This window comes from Salmo salar, chromosome ssa18 (genome assembly GCF_905237065.1).
Source record: "Salmo salar chromosome ssa18, Ssal_v3.1, whole genome shotgun sequence".
Classification (NCBI taxonomy): Eukaryota; Metazoa; Chordata; class Actinopteri; order Salmoniformes; family Salmonidae; genus Salmo; species Salmo salar.
This window is the reverse complement of record NC_059459.1, coordinates 1,931,570-1,959,479: the sequence shown is the minus strand read 5'-3', so window position 1 is coordinate 1,959,479 and position 27,910 is coordinate 1,931,570. Positions and strand designations below refer to the sequence as shown.

The 27,910-nt window shown below is 43.2% G+C and overlaps 1 protein-coding gene across 1 annotated transcript in view; it reads left to right on the top strand.

The window, feature by feature from the left end:
* cdh23 (cadherin-related 23) overlaps nucleotides 1–27,910 on the top strand; it is an 834,383-nt gene that overhangs the window by 729,484 nt on the left and 76,989 nt on the right. Inside the window, exons 40-42 of the mRNA XM_045700638.1 lie at nucleotides 21,929–22,062; nucleotides 22,277–22,486; nucleotides 22,805–22,912. Of these exons, the coding sequence (XP_045556594.1) occupies nucleotides 21,929–22,062; nucleotides 22,277–22,486; nucleotides 22,805–22,912 (452 nt within the window). The remainder of the gene's footprint in view (nucleotides 1–21,928; nucleotides 22,063–22,276; nucleotides 22,487–22,804; nucleotides 22,913–27,910) is intronic.

The following is a 27,910-nucleotide window of genomic DNA, read 5'->3' as shown; positions in this document are numbered from 1 at the left end:
CACGGTCTCAGGACTCATGCCACACTCCTGCCGCTCGTACACAGGTTGCTGGTTCGGACTCAGGTCTTAGTAGAAGTGATGCAGGACAGGGCCATAATGAACGGCATTTTCGCCATTACTTCAGCCGGTTGGGGAGGTAAAGCTCACACTGTTCTCATCGTATTATTCCTTCCATGCATATAGATACCATCGGTAGTCACTATCACCATAACTTTGGGAGAGGACAAACCAAAACAACAGTTTAAGTCATTTCGGATTCAGAAAATCCAAACAACTATTTACCTTATGACAGATTATTACCTTCACATTTTTCTTATTACCAATATCTCTAAGACAAATGTCAAAGAGCATACCAACACACTGTTGAAACCCTTTTCCAAATTGGCTTATACTCTCTTATCATACTGGCGATCTCACCGCAGAGCTACCGGGTCAGGGAGTTAGAGGGTTAACCCTTAGGGAGAAACCCTGACCATTCAGCAGACTCAATCTGGTGAGATTTGTATTGAAACAACGACAAAAACAAAGCAACGAAAATCAACAACAGCAATACACTTATTTATATCATACTTAAATCTCACCTGTCTCTATCATTTCTAGTGAGGTTGATCAGGCCTCACCAGAAAGTTAGGACAAAGGTCATTCAACACCATTAAATGTTTTCTTTCCCTTTTCTTTCCCTGTACTTCAGAATCCATTTAAAAACATTTCCAACATTTCCATCATTCTGCTTACCCAGTTCACAACCAAATTAAAAATACCCCACACAATAAATCAAACACGGTATTAACACCACTAACAAATATTCATAACCGGTGGATTGTGTTAGCGTGTGCTAGTGTGTGTGGAAAAACGTAAGGCAAAACACAAACAAATGGCCAGGCCTTACTTACCTGGGAGCTACCTATACGGCTGGATCTGGATAATACCTTTATACTTTATAAAACTGCATAATTTCACTAACAAAACATGATAATGATAAGTCCACTGTCCTCCCTCCAATCATTATTCGTTTGTTTTAATCCATCCCAATGTTTATGTACCCTTTATGTAGCCTGTACTACCCTTAAACATGGCGGCATTTCTCTCGCCACCGAGTCTAACGATTTACTCCCGTATATGACAGGTCTCTCTCTTTTCCCCCATGATTTTACTTAACCCCCGCACTACCATGCCCTTCATGTTCATGAACAAACATTTTAAAAGGTAATTTTAAGTTTGATAATCTCAACGCTGTCGCTTGACAGAATTGCCTTTTCAAAACTCTACTAACAATTACTCACAATATTAACTCCATTCTAATTTCTCGTGACCCCTCCTACCTTTCGTCAATTCTATGAATCTATTTCAGTATCACGACTTCCGCCAAAGTCGGTCCCTCTCCTTGTTCGGGCGGTGTTCGGCGGTCGACGTCACCGACCTTCTAGCCATCATTGATCCATTTTTCATTTTCCATTGGTTTTGTCTTGTCTTCCTTCAGACCTGGTTCCAATCCCATCAATTACAAGTTGTGTATTTAACCCTCTGTTTCCCCTCATGTCCTTGTCAGAGATTGTTTATTGTAAGTGTTTGTGTACGTCTGTACTGGTGTGCGTCGGGTTATGTTTACCCATTGATTTTTATTATTATGTTTTCCAGGTTTTTTTTGTAATAAACTGTGCCGTTGGAAACACAGTTATTTCTGTCCTGCGTCTGACTTCTCTGCCGCCTGTTAAACACCCCTTACATTCTGTCACGTCCTGACCCTAGAAGGATGTCATTTTCTATAGTAGAGTAGGGCAGGGCGTGACAGGGGGTGTTTTGGTTGTTCTATGTTTTCTATTTCTATATTTTAGTTCTAGTTTTTCTATTTCTATGTTAGGATTGTTTGGGGTTGATCTCTAATTGGAGGCAGGTGATCCTCATTGCCTCTGATTAGAGATCATATTTAAGTAGGGGTTTTTCTCATTGTTGTTTGTGGGTTATTATCTTTTGAGTAGTGTGTTTTCCTCTCTGAGTCACGGTTTGTTGTTTTCTAGTATTTATGTGTATGGCATTCAGTTTCATGTTTAATAAATATGTGGAACAACGAACACGCTACATTTTGGTCCGCTCCTTCGAACAGCCGTGACACATTCAGAATAAGACAAAATAAAAATGTCTCACGAGATTAAAAACGCACCCTGAGCTTGCAAGGAGTGTTTGGCTGTGCCAATTCTAACTTGTTACCTATTAGAATCCATTGCCCTGGTACAGTGCCTTGTAAAGGTATTCATCCCCCTTCGTGTTTTTCCTATTTTGTTGCATTACAACCTATAATTTAAATAAATTTTTATTTGGATTTCATGTAATGGACATACACAAAACAGTCCAAATTGGTGAAGTGAAATTAAAAAATTACTTGTTTAAAAAAAAAAAAAAACTAAAAGACGGAAAAGTGGTGCGTGCATATGTATTAACCTTTGCTATGAACCCCTAAAAAAGATCCGGTGCAACCAATAACCTTCAGAAGTCACATAATTAGTTAAATAAATTCCACCTGTGTGCAATCTAAGTGTCACATGATCTGTCACATGATCTCAGTATAAATACACCTGTTCTGAAAGGCCCCAGAGTCTGCAACACCACTATGCAAGGGGCAACACCACGCAAGCGGCACCATGAAGACTAAGGAGCTCTCCAAACAGGTCAGGGACAAAGTTGTGGAGAAGTACAGATCAGGGTTGAGTTAAAAATATCTGAAACTTTGAACATCCCACAGAGCACCATCAAATCCATTATTAAAAAATGGAAAGAATATGGCACCACAACAAACCTGCCAAGACAGGGCCACCCACCAAAACTGACGGACCAGACAAGGAGGGCATTAATCAGAAAGGCAACAAAGAAAACCCGGAGGAGCTGCAAAGCTCCACAGCAGAGATTGTAGTATCTGTCCATTGGACCACTTTAAGCCGTACACTCCACAGAGCTGGCCTTTACGGAAGAGTGGCCAGAAAAAAAGCCATGCTTAAATAAAAAATAAGCAAAGACGTTTGGTGTTCGCCAAAAGGCATGTGGGAGACTCCATGAACATATGGAAGAAGGTATTCTGGTCAGATGAGAATAAAATGTAGCTTTTTGGCCATCAAGGAAAATGCTATGTTTGGCGGAAACCCAACACCTCCCATCACCCCGAGAACACCACCCCCACAGTGAAGCATGGTGGTGGCAGCATCATGCTGTGAGGATGTTTTTCATCGGCAGGGACTGGGAAACTGGTCAGATTTGAAGGAATGATGTATGCAGCTAAATACAGGTAAATTCTTGAGGGGAAACCTGTTTCAGTCTTCCAGAGATTTGAGACTAGGACAGAGTTTCACCTTCCAGCAAGACAATGACCCTAAGCATACTGCTAAAGCAACACTCGAGTGGTTTAAGGGGAAACATTTAAATGTCTTGGAATGGCCTATTCAAAGCCCAGACATCAATCCAATTGATAATCTCTGGTATGACTTAAAATTGCTGTACATCAGCAGAACCCATCCAACTTGATGGAGCTGGAGCAGTTTTGCCTTGAAGAATGGGCAAAAATCCCAGTGGCTAGATGTGCCAAGCTTACAGAGACATTCCCCAAGAGAGTTGCAGCTGTAATTGCTGCAAAAGTTGGCTCTACAAAGTATTGACTTTGGGGTGGTGAATAGTTATGCACACTTAAGTTTTCCGTTTTTTTGTCTTATTTCATGTATGTTTCACAAGAAAAAATATTTCGCATCTTCAAAGTGTAAAGTGCATGTTGTGTAAATCAAATGATACAAACCCCCCCAAAATCAATTTTAATTCCAGGTTGTAAGGCAACAACATAGGGACAATGCCAAGGGGGTATTTCGCATAGATACTTCAAACCCCAAAACTGGTTCCACACCCGTCGCCATGTAACAATATCTGGGTATTGTTACTGGTCCTATGGTCAGAGACATGGGTAATAGTCATATCGCTTTCGATTCTGCCCCTGTTACCTTGCTGAATGTAATACATTTCCCTGTCATAAATCTAGCCAATTTCTCATTGTGAGAAATCAGTAATATTTGAGCGTCAGTATCTATTAGAAAGTTGTGTGAGATGTGGCCTTTTACATCTTCCTTCACATAGAAACCGATCTCTCGCCGAACTACAATTGACCATAGAGGCCAGATGCCGCTATGTACAGTGGGGGGAAAAAGTATTTGATCCCCTGCTGATTTTGTATGTTTGCCCACTGATAAAGAAAGGATCAGTCTATAATTTTAATGGTAGGTTTATTTGAACAGTGAGAGACAGAATAACAACAAATATATCCAGAAAAACACATGTAAAAAAAAATTATAAATTGATTTGCATTTTAATGAAGGAAATAAGTATTTGACCCCCTCTCAATCAGAAAGATTTCTGGCTCCCAGGTGTCTTTTATACAGGTAACCAGCTGAGATTAGGTGCACACTCTTAAAACCTCTCTAGGGTCAGCGGGAAGAAATCGTCCCACCTACGTAACAGCCGGTGGAATCCTGTGGCGCGTTATTCAAACACCTTAGAAATGCTATTACTTCAATTTCTCAAACATATGACTATTTTACACCATTTTAAAGACAAGACTCTCGTTAATCTAACCACACTGTCCGATTTCAAAAAGGGTTTACAACGAAAACAAAACATTAGATTATGTCAGCAGAGTACCCAGCCAGAAATAATCAGACACCCATTTTTCAAGCTAGCATATAATGTCACATAAACCCAAAAGACAGCTAAATGCAGCACTAACCTTTGATGATCTTCATCAGATGACACACCTAGGACATTATGTTATACAATACATGCATGTTTTGTTCAATCAAGTTCATATTTATATCAAAAAATAGCTTTTTACATTAGCATGTGACGTTCAGAACTAGCATACCCCCCCGCAAACTTCCGGTGAATTTACAAAAAATTTACTAAATTACTCACGATAAACGTTCACAACAATTATTTTAAGAATTATAGATACAGAACTCCTCTATGCACTCGATATGTCCGATTTTAAAATAGCTTTTCGGTGAAAGCACATTTTGCAATATTCTAAGTAGATAGCCCGGCATCACAGGGCTAGCTATTTAGACACCCAGCAAGTTTAGCACTCACCAAAGTCAGATTTGCTATAAGAAAAATGTTATTACCTTTGGTGTTCTTCGTCAGAATGCACTCCCAGGACTTCTACTTCAATAACAAATGTTGGTTTGGTCTCAAATAATCCATAGTTATATCCAAACAGCGGCGTTTTGTTCGTGCTTTCAAGACACTATCCGAAAGGGTAAAGAAGGGTGACGAGCACGATGCATTTCGTGACAAAAAAATTCTAAATATTCCATTACCGTACTTCGAAGCATGTCAACTGCTGTTTAAAATCAATTTTTATGCAATTTTTCTCGTAAAAAAGCGATAATATTCCGACCGGGAATCTGCGTTTAGGTAAAAAGACGAAAGAAAATAAAGCATGGGGTCGACTCGTGCATGCGCCTAAGCCCATTGTCCTCTGATCGGCCACTTGCCAAAAGCGCAAATGTGTTTCAGCCTGGGGCTGGAATGACATCATTCAGCTTTTTCCCGCCTTCTGAGAGCCTATGGGAGCCGTAGGAAGTGTCACGTTACAGCAAAGATCCTCAGTCTTCAATAAACAGAGGCAAGAAGCTCAAGGAATGGTCAGACAGGCCACTTCCTGTAAGGAATCTTCTCAGGTTTTTGCCTGCCATATGAGTTCTGTTATACTCACAGACACCATTCAAACAGTTTTAGAAACTTTAGGGTGTTTTCTATCCAAAGCCAATAATTATATGCATATTCTAGTTTCTGGGCAGTAGTAATAACCAGATTAAATCGGGTACGTTTTTTATCCGGCCATGTAAATACTGCCCCCTACCCCCAACAGGTTAAAGGGAGTGTTCCTAACCGCAGCTTGTTACCTGTAAAAAGACACCTGTCCACAGAAGCAATCAATCAATCAGATTCCAAACTCTCCACCATGGCCAAGACCAAAGAGCTCTCCAAGGATGTCAGGGACAAGATTGTAGACCTACACAAGGCTGGAATGGGCTACAAGACCATCGCCAAGCAGCTTGCTGAGAAGGTGACAACAGTTGGTGCGATTATTCGCAAATGGAAGAAACACAAAAGAACTGTCAATCTCCCTAGGCCTGGGGCTCCATGCAAGATATCACCTCGTGGGGTTGCAATGATCATGAGAACGGTGAGGAATCAGCCCAGAACTACACGGGAGGATCTTGTCAATGGTCTCAAGGCAGGTGGGACCATAGTCACCAAGAAAACAATTGGAAACACACTACGCCGTGAAGGACTGAAATCTTGCAGCACCCGCAAGGTCCCCCTGCTCAAGAATACATATACATGCCCGTCTTAAGTTTGCCAATGAACATCTGAATGATTCAGAGGACAACTGGTGAAAGTGTTGTGGTCAGATGAGACCAAAATGGAGCTCTTTGGCATCAACTCAACTCGCAGTGTTTGGGGGAGGAGGAATGCTGCCTATGACCCCAAGAACACCATCTCCACCGTCAAACATGGAGGTGGAAACATTATGTTTTGGGGGTGTTTTTCTGCTAAGGGGACAGGACAACTTCACCGCCTCATTTGACGGGGCCATGTACTGTCAAATCTTGGGTGAGAACCTCCTTTCCTCAGCCAGGGCATTGAAAATGGGTCGTGGATGGGTATTCCAGCATGACAATGACCCAAAACACACGGCCAAGGCAACAAAGGAGTGGCTCAAGAAGAAGCATATTAAGTAACTGGAGTGGCCTAGCCAGTCTCCAGACCTGAATCCCATAGAAAATTGGTGGAGGGAGCTGAAGGTTCAAGTTGTCAAACGGCAGCCTCGAAACCTTAATGACTTGGAGAAGATCTGCAAAGAGGAGTGGGACAAAATCCCTCCTGAGATGCGTGCAAACCTGGTGGCCAACTACAAGAAACGTCTGACCTCTGTGATTGCCAACAAGGGTTTTGCCACCAAGTACTAAGTCATTTTTTGCAGAGGGGTCAAATACTTATTTCCCTCATTAAAATGCAAATCATTTTATAACATTTTTGACATGCGTTTTTCTGGATTTTTTTGTTGTTATTCTGTCTCTCACTGTTCAAATAAACCTACCATTAAAATTATAGACTGATAATTTCTTTGTAAGTGGGCAAACGTACAAAATCAGCAGGGGATCAAATACTTTTTTCCCCCACTGTAACTTTATCCTGCGCCGCTGCTTTCAAGAGTGTTTGATGCTGTTATTTTGTCAATGATGCAAACGCTTGCATCACATCATTTACTCCAAAGGCAGCGGGTGCATTAGGCTCCAGCACTACCCTACACTCATTCTTCCAATTACCAACAGCCCCACACTTTTAAAACAGGGCTCTGATGCTCTGCACCTTGGGATAAATTCACTGCTCTTTCCTCCCTGTTTCTTTGTCTTATCTTGGCCGTTAAAACCACTGTTAGTGACTTTCACTGTGGCTTTATTAACCACACACAGCTGAATTAGGTTCCACTCTCAAAGCCTCCTTTACTATCTCATCCCAGTGAGAATGTTGGTCTACTACACCTGCAATAGCCATTTTGATTATAGGTTTCAAACCTGCCATCAAAGCAGATGTACACATTCTATCAATGTACTCACGTACCCAGTCTTTTTGCAGCTGAATACATCTACTAATTTTGGTTTTATCATTTGTATTTTTTGTTGATAATACACTGACATCAAAATGCTGGTGTATTTAGCTTCAGATTTTTATTTCATGTCATTGAGCCAATTCACAATAACATATCTGAATTCTTTATTAGATTGGATTTTACGTCACTGTCACTGGTGTAGAGAGGAGTAGGCAGGAGGCAGTCGCAGGTTTAGAACTACTGAATTTCTTTAAGCACCATAGATCAAAGCGGGACAAAGCCCAAAAGCTGTTGTGCTCAAAATATATCTTCAAAAAGGTACAGGGCAAATCCAAAGCGCAAAATACTAAGTACTCAGGAAATAATAGGAGAGATTCCTCTCAAGAAAACTAGTAACATTTACAATGACCGACAAAGACAAATGGCAGAGGGAGTATATCTATACAGTGATAGAGTGGGGATTGGAACCAGGTGTGTGTAATGATGACGAGACAAGTCCGGGGTTGATGAGTGAAGGGTGTTTGCCAGCAGTAGGTTCGGCAGCAGCTAGGCCGGAGAAGCCGAACACCTGAGCTGGATAAGAGGGGGAGACAAAGCGAAGGCTGGTGTGACAGTAGGCAGGAAAATGCTAACCAATTTTATCCAGTTTGATACATTTTTCCCATATTCGAGCCGAATTGGTAGAATGATTGTGTGCCCCTTTACAGAGAGAATCTGGTCCGCCGGTCGCCATTTCAATAGTTATTTTTCCGACGCCTCTCCTGACGGTGTCCAGAGTGTTTAGATCTCCTCACCCACGGCTCTAATACACGCCAATTTGAACAATTTTTCAGGTAGTGATATCCACTTCCCGCAGTGTAGTTACGGTATAGGTGCCTAATAATTTGGTCACGGGATCTGATACCTTGTATTAGAACAAATGCTGAAGCTTCTGCCAATCTACTACTGGGAATACGGGTGACCTAATGTCTTATACCAGTGTTACGCCTCAATTATCACTGTTGTTGACAACACACATATCCAAATAACTTCCTATTTCCACATAATCTGTCACGTTCCCCATCCCAATAGTGCATAAACCAAATTCTCTCTTTATTGCTACTGCTTAAACACTCAACTCATGTTCAAACAATGTTCCAATATATTTTTGCTTTTCTAACTATGAATGTGGCTCTCCTCCAGAACTTATAGGCAACCTTTTATCACCATCCACATTCCCTTCTTTTGGTCCTTCTCCATGGACTACTTCTCTACAACCTACCGTACTAGTACACAAGCATGACAATTTATCCATTCACACACTCTATGGCCTCACGGCCACCCCCCCTTTACGGGTCTAGTAGGGAACCAACCCCACTCAGGATTTACCCTCTGCTGGGGCTTACCCTATACTTTATGGTACTCACAGGAACCAACCCACTCGGGATTTACCCTCGAGGACTTACCCTCTGCAGGTACCAGCCTGCACGGGCTTACCTTCCGGGACTTAACCATATACCGTAAATCTATGACCGGTCATAATACAATGGGAAAGGGAGTACCTAGTTAGTTCTCCAGTCCAGTATTCAAATGTAATGTGTCTTCCGCATTTAACCCAACCCCTCTGAATCAGAGAGGTGCAGGGCGCTGCCTTAATCGACATCCACATATTCGGCACCCGGGGAACAGTGGGTTATCTGCCTTGCTAAGGGGCAGAATTACATATTTTTACCTTACGGTTACTAGCATTGGGCTAGTAACCGTAAGGTTGCAAGATTGAATCCCCGAGCTGACAAGGTAAAAATCTGTCGTTCTGCCCCTGAACAAAGCAGCTAACCCACTGTTCCTAGGCCGTCATTGAAAATAAGAATTTGCTCTTAACTGACTTGCCTAGTTAAATATAGTTTACACACAGACATATTTTATTTTTGTAACTTAATTTATAGATTTTCAAATATGAGAAATTAAACAGTACAACCCCAACCACTCATTCTGTCATCCATCCATCCCTCCTTTCCGCCCTCCCATACCTCCCTCCCATCCATCCATCCATCCCTCCAGTCCACCCTCCCTCCCTCCAGTCCACCCTACCTCCCTCCCTCCAATCCACTCACCAACCAAGGCATCTTACAAGGATATACTATTAAATAGGACATTCTCAGTGATGTAGCACACATGGTCCTTTCCAGTGTGACTAGAGCTATCATTTGACACCGTTTCAATAGACAATGGAGCTTTTCTGCGATTTTTATGCACCCCCAGACAAATTTGACAAACAAAGTTAAATTGAATTTGCTACAAAAATGAGCCAGTTTAGAGGGCTAAAATCTAGTTAAATAGGACATTCTCAGTAATGTAGCACACATGGTCTGTTCCAGTGTGACTAGAGCTATCATTTGACACCGTTTTAATAGACAATTAACCTTTTCTGCGATTTTTATGCACCCCCAGACAAATTTGACAAACAAAGCTAAATTGAATTTACCCAAAAAACGAGCCAGTTTAGAGGGCTAAAAGCTAGTTAAATAGGACATTCTCAGTGATGTAGCATACATGGTCTTTTCCAGTGTGACTAGAGCTATCATTTGACACCGTTTCAATAGACAATGGAGCTTTTCTGCGATTTTTATGCACCCCCAGACAAATTTGACAAACAAAGCTAAATTGAATTTACTACAAAAACGAGCCAGTTTAGAGGGCTAAAAGCTAGTTAAAGTAAATTAAATAGGACAGAAACAAACAGAAAAACAGTAATAGAAACAAAAACAATCAAAACATTTCTATAAAAATTATTATCAGCACAAATGGCCACTAGATCAGACATGACTGCTTACTAAAATATGCAAGTTCCACTAAGTAAAAGACAGGCTCTCCATGTATTGTATTATTGGGGACCAGGTTAAGTCTAACTTTTGTCGGGACCCAAGCACAGTGTACCTAACCTTCTCCAGAGGCAGAGATGACATCACCTCCTTAACCCACTGCATAAAGGTTGGACGGCTTTGCAGACTTCCAGTGAAAGAGGACCAGGCGGCGAGCTAGAATTCACCTAATGCATGGTAACATGGCAGTGAACGGGTTGGGGCTAACAGTTGTATTACACATATGTGAGAATGCCTAGAAAATGGGGTCCCAGAAGCCACTCAAAGATTGGCATGACCAAAACATGTGTCCCACAGTCACTGAACTCTGATGGCATCTCAAACACTTGGGGTCCACATATGGATATAGTTTTGCCAATCTGTCATTTTAGTAAGGGAGACGGTGCAAAACTTTAAATTGAATGAGCCCGTGCCTTATGCAAAATGATGAGGTGTGGATACGTTCAATACTTTGTTGCCATATATCATTGAGTAGCTCCCATGCAGATTTTGTATTTGACAAAGAAGGCAGATTAATGTTCTGTATTATGTCGTATAATCTGGAGATTGTGCCCTTCAGATACAGGTTAAGCACCTCTCGACTGGACACTTAGTGGGTTCGAGTGGAAATTAAGGGAAATGTTTTTTTAGCAAAATGTGGGTATTGGGAATATTATGGTCAACCCTCAGAGTATCGAATGAGACAAATGTGTTGTCAATAAATAGGTCACAGAAAAACACCAGACCGTTCCTATGCCAGAACTGGAATGCTGTTGTCACGTCCTGACCAGTAAAGGGGTCATTTGTCATTGTAGTATGGTCAGGGCGTGGCAGGGGGTGTTGTTTTTGTGTGTTTTGGGGTTGGTTTATTTACGGATGTGGGAGGAGATTCTAGACGGGAAAGGACCCTGGAGGCAGGCTGGGGAGTATCGTCGACCGACCGAGGAACTGGAGGCAGCGAAGGCAGAGCGGTGCTACTATGAGGCGCTGTATAAGCCAAGAGGCAAGTGTGGGAGGCAGCCCCCAAAAATGTTTTGGGGGGGGCACACGGGGAGTTGGGCAGAGTCAGGGTGGAGTACTGAGCCAACTCCCTGTGCTTACCGTGGGGAGCGGGTGACGAGGAGAGCGCCGAGCTATGCGGAAATGCGAACGGTATCGCGAACCGTATCGCCCATACACACGCACAGTCCGGTCAGTACAGGCTCCGCAGCGTTACCGGGCGAGAGTTGGCCGGCAGCCAGGGAGAAGTGCGCCAGCGCAGCGCATCTGGCCGCCAGTGCGTCTCCTCGGTCCAGTTTACGCTGCGACTCTGCGTACCCAGTCTCCTGTAAGTCTCCCCACTCCTCAGTCAGGAGCCTCCAGCGACGCTCCTCAGCCCGGAGCCTCCAGCGACGCTCCTCAGCCCGGAGCCTCCAGCGACGCTCCTCAGCCCGGAGCCTCCAGCGACGCTCCTCAGCCCGGAGCCTCCAGCAACGCTCCTCAGCCCGGTGCCTCCAGCGACGCTCCCCAGTCACTAGCTTCCAGCGACGCTCCCCAGTCACTAGCTTCCAGCGACGCCCCCCCCAGCCCGGGGCCTCCAGCGACACCCCTCAGCCCGGGGCCTCCAGCGACGCCCCTCAGCCCGGGGCCTCCAGCAACGCCCCTCAGCCAAGAGCCTTCAGCGGTGGTCTGCAGCAAAGAGCCTTCAGCGGTGGTCTGCAGCCAAGAGCCTTCAGTGGTGGTCTTCAGCCCAGAGTCTTCAGAACGGGAGCTACGCCCAGAGCCAGAGCCACCTCCGTAGTGGGAGGATTGGGGGGGTGTAGGGGGGGTGTAGCACAGGAACCGTAGTTGATGGTGGCCACCCTCCCTTCCCTCCCTTTAGGTTTGGGTTTGGTTTTGTGTTTTTTTTTGTTTTGAGGTGCAGTCGGGGTCTGCACCTTTGGGGGGGGGGTACTGTCACGTCCTGACCAGTAAAGGGGTCATTTGTCATTGTAGTATGGTCAGGGCGTGGCAGGCGGTGTTGTTTTTGTGTGTTTTGGGGTTGGTTTATTTAGAGGGGATTTGTTGTAGTTCTCATTTTCTATGTTCGTCTTCTATGTGTGGCCGAGTATGGTTTCCAATCAGAGGCAGGTGTCTTTCGTTGTCTCTAATTGGAAGCCATACTTAGGCAGCCTTTTTTCCTTTGGGTTTGTGGGTGGTTGTTTTCTGTATAGCCTGTGTGCCTTACAGAACTGTTTTGTCGTTTGTTTATTTTGTTTGAGTGTTCTCTCTAAATAAAGAAAGAAGATGAGCACGATACCCGCTGCGCCTTGGTCTGTCCCTTACGACGCTTATGACAGCTGTGTCAATCTGTGACGCTGGGAAGAGATGATTAGATGTTATGGAGAGAAGCCGCTTGCTTGTTTAAGGCTAAAGTGATTTCGGAATTGGGACCATATTTTAAGGGAGTTCTTGACAATGAGATTCAAAACATGGGTGCCTAGGTTCATGGGCAGTGGGGGGCACTGGAGCTAGACAGGAGAAGTTGGACCATCCTTGTTTGTTGGGACCAGTAGGAGTGTAAAATGTTTAGGTCGGGGGGATCAGAGTTAGTGTCCGGTGATCACGAGGCCTTAGTAGAGGCCAGCTCTTAAGTGACTTGTTCGTGGCCGTGGTTGTTTTGACATTCTACGACGAAAGGCCAAAAATGTCAGAAAAAATTGGCAAATTAGTAAATTGGGTTTGATTCCAAATTTAAACGCGTCTTCACATATTGCTGCTCACCAGCGCCCCCCCAGTACGTACATTTGTACCCTCCACTGTGCGGAGTCTCCTCCTTTTCTCTAAACACGGCATCTTTGTTGCTAGGTAGGAAGTTAAGTGATGTGGGAAATAAACTGTTCCTCCTCCCTTCATGTGACCTGACCTCACTTGACCTCGTCCCACATTCCTCACTAATCCACAGCTATCCACCCTTATCAGTGACCGCAACCATGTGATTGCCTTTTCCCTTACTTAGTAACTTTCTTTTCCCTTACTTAGTAACTTATCCAACCTCCATTGACCCCACCATATACATTCCTCATACATGTAACCATTAACTTCTAGTATAGCAAATATTTTAATCTAGAACCCAACAGGATTTATAGGCATATTTTTCATCTAAACGAACAAGCCTACAGCCTATGGCATGGAGAATAGCCAGATAACATACAGTAGGCCAACTAATATTCTGTTCTTCTGAAAAACATTTTCTTTATGTCATAATATTTCTTTAGTCCTGGCTAAAATTTCTAATGGATTTATTGTGATGGTGTATATTCTATTGATTTATTATATTTTGTTAAATGTAGATGTTCCAATGGTGCACATCAGCGGCTTGTATGACCTCGACAGTCCTAATTACAACACAAACAAAGTAACTCATGCACATCATACAGGAATACTCATATGTAGAGACACTCATAAGCACACATTGAAATGTACACACACATATTGATAAAAATTGACCTAAATGAATCTGTAGGCCCTAGTATTAAACATCTTATCTGCAATAGTTCCCTGCAAATGATATTGAGTTGTTAGGATGTACCCTGGATGTCATGAAACGGTCACCTAAAGTCATCAGGAAATTGTGTCATGGTCCCCTCAAAGGCACTTAAATCTTTTGTCTTGCTCATTCACCCTCTTAATGGCACACATGGGTCTTTCTATAACTAGGGTACCAGTGAGGATTTCCTATGTTGGACAACTTGTTATAGCTGTTGATGAGTCATTGATATTAATCTGCAAAAATATTTTCATGTCATTACATTAAGATATAAGGAGGGGACATATTTATATTAAATAAAATTCACAAGTTGATTTATACCCATTCTCATGGATGTTGTCTTGACAGATTTGTCCTAGATCTTGTGAAATAAAACATTACTTTTCTGTCCTTGTCACATCCTGACCAGCAGAGGGAGTAGTTGTTTAGTATTTTGGTCAGGACGTGGCAGAGGGATGTTTGTTTTGTATGGTGGGGGTTTTGTGTGTGTGTTAGAGAGGGGTGTTTGATTTCTGTGTTCCTGGGTTTTGGGTGTATGTTCTAGGTTAGTTGTTCTAGGTTGTATTTCTGCATGTTGTCTAGTTTAGGTTTGGGTGCTGGACTCTCAATTGGAGGCAGGTGTTTCTCGTTGCCTCTGATTGAGAGTCCTATATATGGGTAATTGTTTGGTTTAGTGTTTGTGGGAGATTGTTTCTTGTTTTGCCTGTGTGAGCCTTACGAGACTGTTTTGTTGTTCGTGAGTTTGTTGTTTTGTTATTTTGGTGTTCATTTTGATTTCAAATAAATATCAAGATGAGCATCCACATTCGTGCTGCGTTTTGGTCCTCCATTCCAGACAACAACCGTGACAGTCCTTGCATTTATGGCAGTATAAATTGTCTTCATGTCATATATTAAGTGTTAATCAGTTAAATTAGACATTGAACTTGAACTCCGTAATAATCCTGGATCTAGCTGTCGGACAGTTTTAGACATCACAGAAATGCAGTGTAACTTTAACATTTCGTGTTATGTTACATGAGCACACAAATCCCAAATAGTTTATGGAATTGCAAAATTGAATGTTTTAACCGAAAGAGTCTTGATACTTAAAACCTAAATCTATACTGTCATTAAAATGGTTCTTCAATAATTATGCATAATACTTGTTGGATGCGCATTTGATGTTAAACTGTTAAATTACACTGTGATATTTTCACACATCATCATCTGATCCAGGAAGAAATTTTCTGAATGACAGTCAAGTGACAAACAGCTGTTGTGATAGCACATGCTATGCAACAGCCCAAGTGCTGGAAAAAGGTGTTTGCTAGGAATGTCCAGAATATTTTGGTGTCTCATTCGTTACTCTGGTAAAGACAGTTGTGCCTGAATCCATGTTGGATCTAATATCCCTAGCCAATTGATGTTGATCATCTGTTGTTGTCTGCTTGATTTACAGCAGGGTCTCGTTAGATTTAACAGAGAACGCATCAAGGTAATGAGTTCATGTTTTCATGTTTTTTTTGTGCCTCAGATTGGACAACAAGTCTACTGTACGCAATTGTGTAGGATAGACTATTGCCCAACACCCAACTCTATTCTTATTAATTATTCTGGATATAATGACAAATTACATAGCCTAGTGGGCTTCTTCACAATATGATCTGGTATGAAATAACATGACACATACGTCTTGGTTTCCATGTTACACCTGCAATTGGTCCCGTGTGGCTCAGTTGGTAGAGCATGGTGTTTGCAACGCCAGGGTTGTGGGTTCGATTCCCACGGGGGACTAGTACGGGGGGAAAAAATGTATGAAATGTATGCATTCACTACTGTAAGTCGCTCTGGATAAGAGTGTCTGCTAAAATGACAAAAGAAAAATGTAAAAATATACAAGGGGCTTGAAGTAGCCTACTTGAATTTGGAGCTCAGAAATTCAAGTAGGACGTCCTTGTAATTATAGCAAATGTATAAGTTCTCCTGCTCCCATATAATTATCTGTGATTTCATTTTTGTAAGAGATGTGGTGACTTTCGTTTGTTTCCCGCCGCTTCAATTGAACGGTGTTGCGCTACTCTGTTGCGTTAAAACCAGGTGCGGTTATTATGAGGACGACAGCATCTAATGCTGGCTTCAACTTGGCTTTCCATGCAAATCCTTCCATTACAAAAATTCTGGTTTTTGGTTGCTTTCTCGTTACAAAAACAGCGATGGTGAAATCAAAATGGTGAGATGAATGATACCGCTAGTCATGGCTTTTATGTGTGCCTGCATCAGCCACATAGGCTACAGAAATGCAGGCAACATCGAATTAACAATGGTTTAGTATTCCAACAGGGGCAGGCAATAGACAGGTCAAGGCAGGCAAGGGTTAGTAAACTAGAGGTGGGGCAAAGGTACTGGATGGCAAGCAGGCTCAGGGTAGGCAGAGGTCAATAAACCAGAGGTGGGGCAAAGGTCGGCAGGCAGGCTCAGGGTCAGGCAGAGTGGTCAGGCAGGCTGGCTCAGAGTCAGGACAGGCAAGGGTCAAAACCAGGGGGGCAAGAAAAAAAGACTGGGAAAAGCAGGAGCTGAGACAAAAACGTTGGTTGACTTGACAAACAAGACCAACTGACAACAGACTAACAGAGAACACAGGAATAAATACAAAGCGGATAATGGGGAAGATGGGCGACACCTGGAGAGGGGTGGAGACAATCACAAAGACAGGTGAAACAGATCAGGGTGTGACAAAATTACACCTACATCACTTTTCAGATGCTATCCCTTAACTGCTACATGTTCAAGGCTGACCCTGTTTTGCTCCAAGCCTGTTCTGTGTTTCTGTGTCGTAGGGTTGGGTACGGTAACAACAAAAACACATGTTTCCATTATTCAATATACTTTTATTTTGAAATAAATTATTGCCTGATTATGTGTGTGTGTGTGAGTGTTATTTTGTCACGTGCCCATGTGTTCCGGTGAGTGTGTGTGCATGCTGGTGTTTGTAATACAGTTTGAGTCTGTATTTGTGTGTATTTGTGGGTATGTGTTTTGGGGGGTGTACCAAAGTGGATATACATGCATATGCATTGACAACACCTTTATGAAATCATTCATAACCCTTTCATGAATGTTCCAGTATCATTCATCATAACATTCATAACCACATTAAACATCAGTAATATGTAATCTTCAAAACAAATGTCCTGTTTTCATTACAGTATTAAGTTATTTTATAGTAGAAATATCTGCTAGGTCAACTCCACCACTTTTCAATCTCCTTTTCATTATCTCCAGCACGATACCAGTGTCTACATATGTGAAAACGGCACATGTTTGAAGAGAAGTTAAAGTAAAGTAAAAAGTTGACATCTGTATGACATCTTCAAAAGTTAAAACATTTTGAAAACAGTGATTTTCGAACACTGTGAGATTCGCAGTGATGTATAGAGAAAGCAAATACCCTTCCTTGGGCTAGAAACTCGTTACAGGTTTGGAAAATCATTGATGTCAGAGAGAAGCATTTTGTTTTTAATTGCCACAAATTTGGAAGCACAGAATCGTCTAGAATGTCATTGTGTGCTGTAGCATTAAGATTTCCCTTCACCGAACCATGAAAAACAACCCCAGACCATTATTCCTCCTCCACCAAACTTTATAGTTGGCACTATGCATTCGGGCAGGTAGCGTTCTCCAGGCATTTCCCAAACACAGATTTGTTGTCGCGCTGCCAGATAGTGAAGCGTTATTTATCACTTCAGAGAACGCATTTCCACTGCTCCAGAGTCCAATGGCGGTGAGCTTTATACAACTCCAGCTGACGCTTGGCATTGCACATGGTGATCTTAGGCGTGTGTGTGGCTGCTCGACCATGGAAGCCCATTTCATGAAGCTCCTCACGAACAGCTATTGTGCTGACGTTGCTTCCGGATGCAGTTTGGAACTTAGTAGTGTTTCAACCGAGGACAGATGATTTTTATGGGCTACACGCTTCAGCACTCGCCGGTCCCGTTCTGTGGGCTTGTGTGGCCTACCACTTTGTGTTGCTCCTAGAGGTTTCCACTTCACAACAGCACTTACAGTTGACCGGAGGCAGCTCAAGCAGGGCAGAAATTTGACGAATTGACTTGTTGGAAAGGTCGCAGCCTATGACTGTTCCAGTTTGAAAGTAACTGAGCTCCTTAGTAAGGCCATTCTACTGCCAATGTTTGTCTTTGGATATTGCACGGCTGTGTGCTGGATTTTATATACCTGTCAGCAATGGGTGTGGCTGAAATAGCCGAATCCACTCATTTGAAGGGGTGTCCACATACTTTTGTTTATATAGTGTATGTTGACACTGATTTGGTGAGGGAGATGATCAAAATGAGAGTGAAAGTGGAGGAATTGCCCTTTAAGCATTGCCATGATTGTAGGCAACCAGATGCATCGGTTTTTATGACCTAACTAAGAGTGTTTCCAAAACAAGCACGTAGAGAGAACGTTGGCTATGTGCATTGTCAGACCATGTGTCGATACTGATAGGATCGAATGAAAAGCAGTGCTGCTATTGGATCAAAACTTAACTTAACATTATAATTATTCCACAATACTGACGATTGATCAGCTCCTAGAGAGATGTTACCACATATGACTGCAAAAATTGAGGTGGCTTATTATGTTTACCCAATAATAATGCGCTAAATCATAGATTGTGCACATCATTGTGCATATCTTGCCACACATTTAGAAAAAATATTTCACCTTTATTTAACCAGGTAGTCCAGTTGAGAACAAGTTATAATTTACAACTGCGACCTGGCCAAGATAAAGCAAAGTTGTGCGACACAAACAACAACAGAGTTACACATGGAAAAAACAAATGTACAGTCAATAACACAATAGAAAAAAACTATATACAGTGTGTGCAAATGAGGTAAGATTAGGGAGGTAAGGCAATAAATAGGCCGTAGTGGCAAAGTAATTACAATTTAGCATTTAAACACTGGAGTGATAGATGTGCAAGTAGAGATACTGGTGTGCAAAGGAGCAAAAAATAAATAACAGTATGGGGATGATGTAGTTGGATGGGCTATTTACAGATGGGCTATGTACAGGTGCAATGTTCTGTGAGCTGCTCTGATAGCTGATGCTTAAAGTTAGTGATGGAGATTTGAGTCTCCAGCTTCAGTGATTTTTGCAATTCGTTCCAGTCATTGGCAGCAGAGGACTGGAAGTAAAGGCGGCCAATGGAGGAATTGGCTTTGGGGGTGACCAGTGAAATATACCTGCTGGAGCGCGTGCTACGGGTGGGTGCTGCTATGGTGACCAGTGAGCTGAGATAAGGCTGGCTTTACCAAGAAAATACTTATAGATGACCTGGAGCCAGTGTGTTCGGCGACGAATATGATGCGAGGGCCAGACAACGAGAACATACAGGTCGCAATGGTGGGTAGTATATGGGGCTTTGGTGACAAAACAGATAGCACTGTGATAGACTGCATCCAATTTGCTGAGTAGAGTGTTGGAGGCTATTTTGTAAATGACATCGTCGAAGTCAAGGATCGGTAGGATAGTCAGTTTTACGAGGCTATGTTTGGCAGCATGAGTGAAGGATGCTTTGTTGCGAAATAGGAAGCCGATTCTAGCTTTAATTTTGGATTGGAGATGCTTAATGTGAGTCTGGAAGGAGAGTTTACAGTCTAACCAGACACCTAGGTATTTGTAGTTGTCCACATATTCTAAGTCAGAACCTTCCAGAGTAGTGATGCTGGACGGGCGGGCAGGTGTGGGCAGCAATCGGTTGAAGAGCATGCATTTAGTTTTACTTGCATTTAAGAGCAGTTGGAGGCCACGGAAGGAGAGGTGTATGGCATTGAAGCTTGTCTGGAGGTTAGTTAACACAGTGTCCAAAGAAGGGCCAGAAGTATACAGAATGGTGTCGTCTGCGTAGAGGTGGATCAGACAATCACCAGCAGCAAGAGTGACATCATTGATATATAGAGAGAAAAGAGTCACCCTGAGAATTGAACCATGTGGCACCCCCATAGACACTGCCAGAGGTCCAGTCAACAGGCCCTCCGATTTGACACACTGAACTCTGTCTGAGAAGTAGTTGGTGATCCAGGCGATGCAGTCATTTGAGAAACCAAGGCTGTTGAGTTTTTTTTATCGATGGCGGTTATGATATTGTTCGGAAACCAGGTTGCATAGCGGAGAATGTATTGTGGAATTCGAAATGGTCGGTGATCTGTTTGTTAACATGGCTTTCGAAGACCTTAGAAAGGCAGTGTAGGATAGATATAGGTCTGTAACGGTTTAGGTCTAGAGTGTCTCCCCCTTTGAAGAGGGGGATGACCGCGGCAGCTTTCCAATCTTTGGGGATCTCAGACGATACAAAAGAGAGGTTGAACAGGCTAGTAATAGGGGTTGCAACAATTGCAGCGGAAAATTTTAGAAAGAGAGGGTCCAGATTGTCTAGCCCAGCTGATTTGTACGGGTCCAGATTTTGCAACTCTTTCAGAACATCAGCTATCTGGATTTGGGTGAAGGAGAAATGGGGAGGCTTGGGCTGCTGTGGGGGGTGCAGGGCTGTTGACCAGGGTAAGGGTAGCAAGGTGGAAAGCATGGCCAGCCGTAAAAATAATGTTTTTTGAAATTGTCAATTATCATGGATTTATCGATGGTGACAGTGTTTCCTAGCCTCAGTGCAGTGGGCAGCTGGGAGGAGGTGCTCTTATTCTCCATGGACTTTACAGTGTCCCAGAACTTTTTGGAGTTTGTTGGTCAGGATGATATCTATGAGGGTGCCCTTGTTTACGGATTTGGGGTTGTACCTGGTAGATTCATTGATCATTTGTGTGAGATTGAGGGCATCTAGCTTAGATTGTAGGACGGCCGGGGTGTTAAGCATGTCCCAGTTTAGGTCACCTAACAATACGAGCTCTGAAGATAGATGGGGGGCAATCAATTCACATATGGTGTCCAGGGCATAGCTGAGGGCAGAAGGTGGTCTATAACAAACAGCAACGGTGAGAAACTTGTTTCTGGAAAGGTGGATTTTTAAAAGTAGGAGCTCATTGTTTGGGCAGAGACCTGGATAGTATAACAGAACTCTGCAGGCTATCTCTGCAGTAGATTGCAACTTCCCCCCCTTTGGCAGTTCTATCGTGTCTGAAAATGTTATAGTTAGGGATGGAAATTTCAGGATTTTTGGTGACCTCCCTAAGCCAGGATTCAGACACGGCTAGGACGTCATGAAACATATTGAGCCAAAGATTTGACGGTAGACTAGTAGCAAAATAGAACTCAATATGATTTCAATATGATTGAAGAATGTAGCCTATTTATCTTTTAATGCAGTCATCTCAGTTTTCATTTGAAGCATCGTTTTATCTTTCAATTGTTTGTAACAATTGCAAATACATTGGCAACTTTGAATTTGTAGTCAACTTCGCTCTAAAGTTATCAGCGGTCACAGTCAGACAGATACCTAGGCTAAACATCTTGATTCTATGTTTAGCTGATATCTACTGAGAATAAAATGCAAAACATCTAACGATGCACTTTGGCTGCTTTAAATGTGCAAAGGTTTCAAAGAGTCACATTACTAACGAAGGTTCTGGGAAACAGCTTAGTTACTAAAGATACATTGTAAAATGGTTCTAATGACAATCTTAACCCTATGAAGGCTCTGGGAAACGAGGCCCTGGATGGTTGCTGGTATTACTGACTGGGTTATTTATTTGCATGACAGTTACCGGTTGAGAAAATGTAATGACCGACACAGCCATAGTTGCGGTGGGTGTATGTGTGTGTATCTTTGTGGAGGAGGGGATGGGTTATTGTGTGTGTGTGTGCATGCATGCTGGTGAGCTTCCGTCCGTGTGTGTGTGTATGTGTGCGCAGTATATACGGCTAGTAACCAACTAATCATGCCCTCCTTCTCTCTCTCTTTCTCTTTCTCACTCTCTCTTACTCTCTCAGATGAGTTTGTGATATCTCCAGTGGAGGGGGAGCTGCGTGTGAGGAGAGATGTGGAGCTAGACAGAGAGACCACACCCTTCTACAACATCACTGTCATGGCCAAAGACCTGGGCAAACCACCACGCAGCAGCATGGTGTGTTCGCACAGACATGCACTGATCTTGTGGTGCTTCCTTCTAACATGCTCAGACACTTCAATGAACACAACACATGTGCCCATGCGCACGCACGCACGCACACACACACACACACACACACACACACACACACACACACACACACACACACACACACACACACACACAAAGACTAAGTGCCACCCTGTCTTGTGTCTCCTCCATCTCCCAGGTGGTGGTGGGTGTCCATGTTCTGGACATCAATGACAACGACCCCGTACTGCTCAACCTGCCCCACAACACCAGTGTGAGCGAGGGCGCGTCCGTCTACACCTCGGTGGCCAGGGTCAGAGCGCAGGATGTAGACAGTGGACGCAACGCCCTACTCACCTACAACATCACTGCTGGAAACCGCGACGGCGCCTTCTACATCAACGACACTGTGAGAGGGAGGGAAAGCAGGGGATGGAGGGGGAGGGAAGGAGGGGATAGGGACAGATGGTGTGAGGGAGGAAAAGGAGAGAGAGGGTGATAAGGTTGGGAAAGGGATAGAGGGGAAAAAGGAAAAATGTGGATAAAGGAAGAAGGGTTACGGAGAGGGAGTAAAGGGGTAGAACAGATAGAGGAGAGGTAGAAAAATCTAGACAGAGAAATAGATAGAAAGTCATAGAAAGGCATTGAAAAGGGAAGGGTATACTCATTTCTATCATCTCTCTCTCTCTCTCTCTCCTCTCTCTCTCTCTCTCTCTCTCTCTCTCAGACAGGGGTGGTGCAGGTAAACAGGCCTCTGGACAGAGAGAGAGTGGCAGAGTACAGACTGGCCATTACAGTCAAAGACAACCCTGAGAACCCCCGCATCGCTCGCCGGGTACTGCCACACACACACACACACACACACACACACACACACACACACACACACACACACACACACACACACACACACACACACACACACACACACACACACACACACACACACACACACACACACACACACACACACACACACACCTCTCAGCCCATACGCTATTTACTGGCAAAGTCAAGCCACTGCTTCCTCAGCTGCAAGCTACCAAAATTCTGCAAAATCGTACACTAATCTTATCATTGAGTATCTACAATGCCTAGTGAAAGTCTACACACCTCTTGCACAGTCTTTATTATTGAATATAAAAACAGATTCAATCAGATTTTTTTTTACAGATCTACATAACCTATTCTACATTTTCAAAGTGAAAATGTAAAATGTCTTGATTGCGCATGTCTTTAACCCCAGAGTTAATACTTGGTGGAAGCACCTTTGGCAGCCATTACAGCTGTGAATCATTTTGAATAAGATTCTATCAAATTGCAACTCTTATGGCAACATACATATATTCATTGTTTTTGTAAAAAGTGTTCAAGTTCACAAAATTTGGTTGGGAGTCATTGATGGACAGCTATATTCAAACCCTGTCTCAGATTTTCAAGCAAAATATACAGTGCATTTGGAAAGTATTCAGACCCCTTCACTTTATCCACTTTTTGTTACGTTCCAGCCTTATGCTAAAAGGAATTAAATTATTTTCTCCCCTCATCAATCTACACACAATACCTCATAATGACAAAGCAAAAACAGTTTTTTTCCTTTTTTGCAAATGTATTAAAATAAATAAAAAATCAGGTGCATCCTGCTTCCATTGACCATCCTTGAGATGTTCCTACAACTTGTTTCTACACCTGTGGTAAATTCAATTGATTGGACATGATTTGGAAAGGCACACACCTGTCTATATAAAGTCCCACACCTGACAGTGCATGTCAGAGCAAAAAAGAAGCCATGAGGTCAAAGGAATTGTCCGTAGAGCTCCGAGACAGGATTGTGTCGAGGCACAGATCTGGGGAAGGGTACCAAAAAACTGCAGCATTGAAGGTCCCCAAGAACACAGTGGCCTCCATCATTCTTAAATGGAAGAAGTTTGGAACCACCAAGACTCTTCCTAGAGCTGGCCGCCCAGCCAAACTGAGCAATTGGGAGAGAAGGGCCTGTGTCAGGAAGGTGACCAAGAACCTGATGGTCACTCTGACAGAGCTCCATAGTTCCTCTGTGGAGATGGGAGAACCTTCCAGGAGGACAACCATCTCTGCAGCACTCCACCAATCAGGCGTTATGGTAGAGTGGCTAGACGGAAGGCACTCCCCAGTAAAAGTCACATGTCAGCCAGTTTGCCAAAAAGCACCTAAAGGACTCTCAGACCATAAGAAACAAGATCCTCTGGTCTGATGAAACCAAGATTGAACTCTTTGGCCTGGCACCGCTCATCACCTGGCCAATACCATCCCTATGGTGAAGCATGGTGGTGCAAGCATCATGCTGTGGGGATGATTTTCAGGGACTGGGAGACTAATCAGGATTGAGGGAAAGATGAACAGAGCAAATTACAGAGAGATCCTTGATGAAAACCTGCTCCAGAGCACTCAGGACCTCTGGGGAAAAGACTCACCTTCCAACAGGACAACGACCCTAAACTCCCCAAATACAGGTGTGCCAAGCTTGTAGTGTCATACCTAAGAAGACTCGAGGCTGTAATCATGCCAAAGGTGCTTCAACAAAGTACTGAGTGAATGGTTTTAATACTTATGTAGATTTTTTTTATTTGTATACATTTGTAAAAATGTCTAAAAAACTGTTTTTGCTTTGTCATTATTGGGTATTGTGTGTAGATTTATGTTTTTTTATTCCCTCATCAATTTCAGAATAAGGCTGTAACGTAAAACATTTTGGAAAAAGTGAAGGGGTCTGAATACTTCCCGAATGCACTGTAAGTCAGGACTGAGACTGGACCACTCAGGAACCACTCAATACATATTGAAAAGCCATTTTGGTGTGTCTTTGGCATTGACATTTTTGTAAATGTCCTGCTGAAAAATAAATCTCCACCCCAGGGTTTTCCTATAATTATTTACCTCTGCTTTGGTCCTTTCATATTTAATTTGAACCTAACAAACTCCCCAGTCCAAGTTGTTGATAAGCATACCCATAACATGATGCTGCCACCTGGTGTCTTCCGGCGCCGACAGAGATGGCCGCCTCGCTTCGCGTTCCTAGGAAACTAAGTAGTATTTTGTTTTTTATGTTATTTCTTGCATTGTTACCCCAGGAAATCTTAGGTTTTATTACATACAGTTGGGAGGAACTATTGGATATAAGAGCAACGTCAACTCACCAACATTACAACCAGGAATACGACTTTCCCGAAGCGGATCCTCTGTTTGGCCCACCAGCCAGGACAATGGATCGGATCCCAGCCGGCAACCTAAAACAACGGCGCTGCAGAAGGGGCAGATGGAGCGGTCTTCTGGTCAGGCTCCGTAGACGGGCACATCGCGCACCGCTCCCGAGCATACCACTCGCCAATGTCCAGTCTCTTGACAACAAGGTAGACGAAATCCGAGCAAGGGTTGTCTTCCAGAGAGACATCAGAGACTGTAACGTTCTTTGTTTCGCGGAAACATGGCTCATTCGAGACACGCTATCGGAGTCGGTACAGCCAGCTGGTTTCTTCACGCATCGCGCCGACAGAAACAAGCACCTCTCTGGTAAGAAGAAGGGCGGGGGTGTATGCCTTATGATTAACGAGACGTGGTGTGATCATAACAACATACAGGAACTCAAGTCCTTTTGTTCACCTGACTTAGAATTCCTCACAATCAAATGCCGACAGCATTATCTACCAAGAGAATTCTCTTCGATCATAATCACAGTCGTGTATATTCCCCCCCAAGCAGACACATCAACGGCCTTGAAAGAACTTCATTTGACTCTATGTAAACTGGAAACCACATATCCTGAGGCTGCATTTATTGTAGGTGGGGATTTTAACGAGGCTAATCTGAAAACAAGGCTCCCAAAATGTTATCAGCATATCGATTGCACGACCCGGGCTGGCAAAACCCTGGATCATTGTTATTCTAACTTACGTGACGCATATAAGGCCCTCCCCCGCCCTCCTTTCAGAAAAGCTGACCACGACTCCATTTTGTTGCTCCCAGCCTATAGACAAAAACTAAAACAGGAAGCACCCGCGCTCAGGTCTGTTCAACGCTGGTCCGACCAATTGGATTCCACGCTTCAAGAACGCTTCGATCACGTGGACCAACCAGAAACCGTGGATTGATGGCAGCATTCGTGCAAAACTGAAAGCGCGAACCACTGCTTTTAATCATGACAAGGTGACCGGAAACATGACCGAATACAAAACAGTGTAGCTATTCCCTCCACAAGGCAATCAAACAAGCTAAGCGTCAGTATGCAGTGAGGGAAAAAGTATTTGATCCCCTGCTGATTTTGTATGTTTGCCCACTGACAAAGAAATGATCAGTCTATAGCAGAAAAACAGCCCCAAAGCATAATGTTTCCACCTCCATGTTTGACGGTGGGGATGGTGTTCTTGGGGTCATAGGCAGCATTCCTCCTCCTCCAAACACGGCGAGTTGAGTTGATGCCAAAGAGCTCCATTTTGGACTCATCTGACCACAACACCTTCACCCAGTTGTCCTCTGAATTATTCAGATGTTCATTGGCAAACTTCAGACGGGCATGTATATGTGCTTTCTTGAGCAGGGGGACCTTGCGGGCACTGCAGGATTTCAGTCCTTCACAGCGTAATGTGTTACCAATTGTTTTCTTGGTGACTATGGTCCCAGCTGCCTTGAGATCATTGACAAGATCCTCCCATGTAGTTCTGGGCTGATTCCTCACCGTTCTCATGATCATTGCAACTCCATGAGGTGAGATCTTGCATGGAGCTCCAGGCCGAGGGAGATTGACAGTTATTTTGTGTTTCTTCCATTTGCGAATAATCGCACCAACTGTTGTCACCTTCTCACCAAGTTGCTTGGCGATGGTCTTGTAGCCCATTCCAGCCTTGTGTAGGTCTACAATCTTGTCCCTGACATCCTTGGAGAGCTCTTTGTTCTTGGCCATGGTGGAGAGTCTGGAATCTGATTGATTGATTGCTTCTGTGGACAGGTGTCTTTTATATAGGTAACAAGCTGAGATTAGGAGCACTCCCTTTAACCTCTCTAGGGTATGTGGGACGCTAGCGTTCAACAGCCAGTGAGCGTTCAACAGACACACTATTCAACAGCCAGTGAAATAGCAGGGCGGAAAATTCAAAACAACAAAAATCTCATAATTCAAATTTCTCAAACATACAACTATTATATCCCATTTTAAAGATACACTTCTCGTTATTCCAACCACATTGTCTGATTTTAAAAAGGCTTTACGGCGAAAGCATAACATTAGATTATGTTAGGACAGCGCCGAGACAAGAAAAACCACACAGCCATTTTCCAAGCAAGGAGAGGCATCACAAAAACTAGAAATACAGCTAAAATTACTTACTAACCTTTGATGATCTTCATCAGATGGCACTCATAGGACTTCATGTTACACAAAATATGCTTTGCTCGATAAAGTTCATATTTATATCCAAAAACCCCATTTTACATTGGCGTGTAATGTTCAGAAATGTTTTGCTCCCAAAACCTGCGGTGAATGAGCACATCAATTTACATAAATACTCATCATAAAGTTGATAAAATATTCAACTGTTTTTCAAAGAATTATAGATACACTTCTCCTTAATGCAACTGCTGTGTTAGATTTCAAAAAAGCTTTACGGCGAAAGGAAACTTTGCAATAATCTGAGTACAGCGCTCAGATATCAAAACAAGCCATACAGATACCTGCCATTTTGGAGTCAACAGAAATGACAAAAATTACATTATAAATATTCACTTACCTTTGATGATCTTCATCGGAATGCACTCCCAGGAAGCCCAGTTCCAGAATAAATGTTTGTTTTGTTCGATAAAC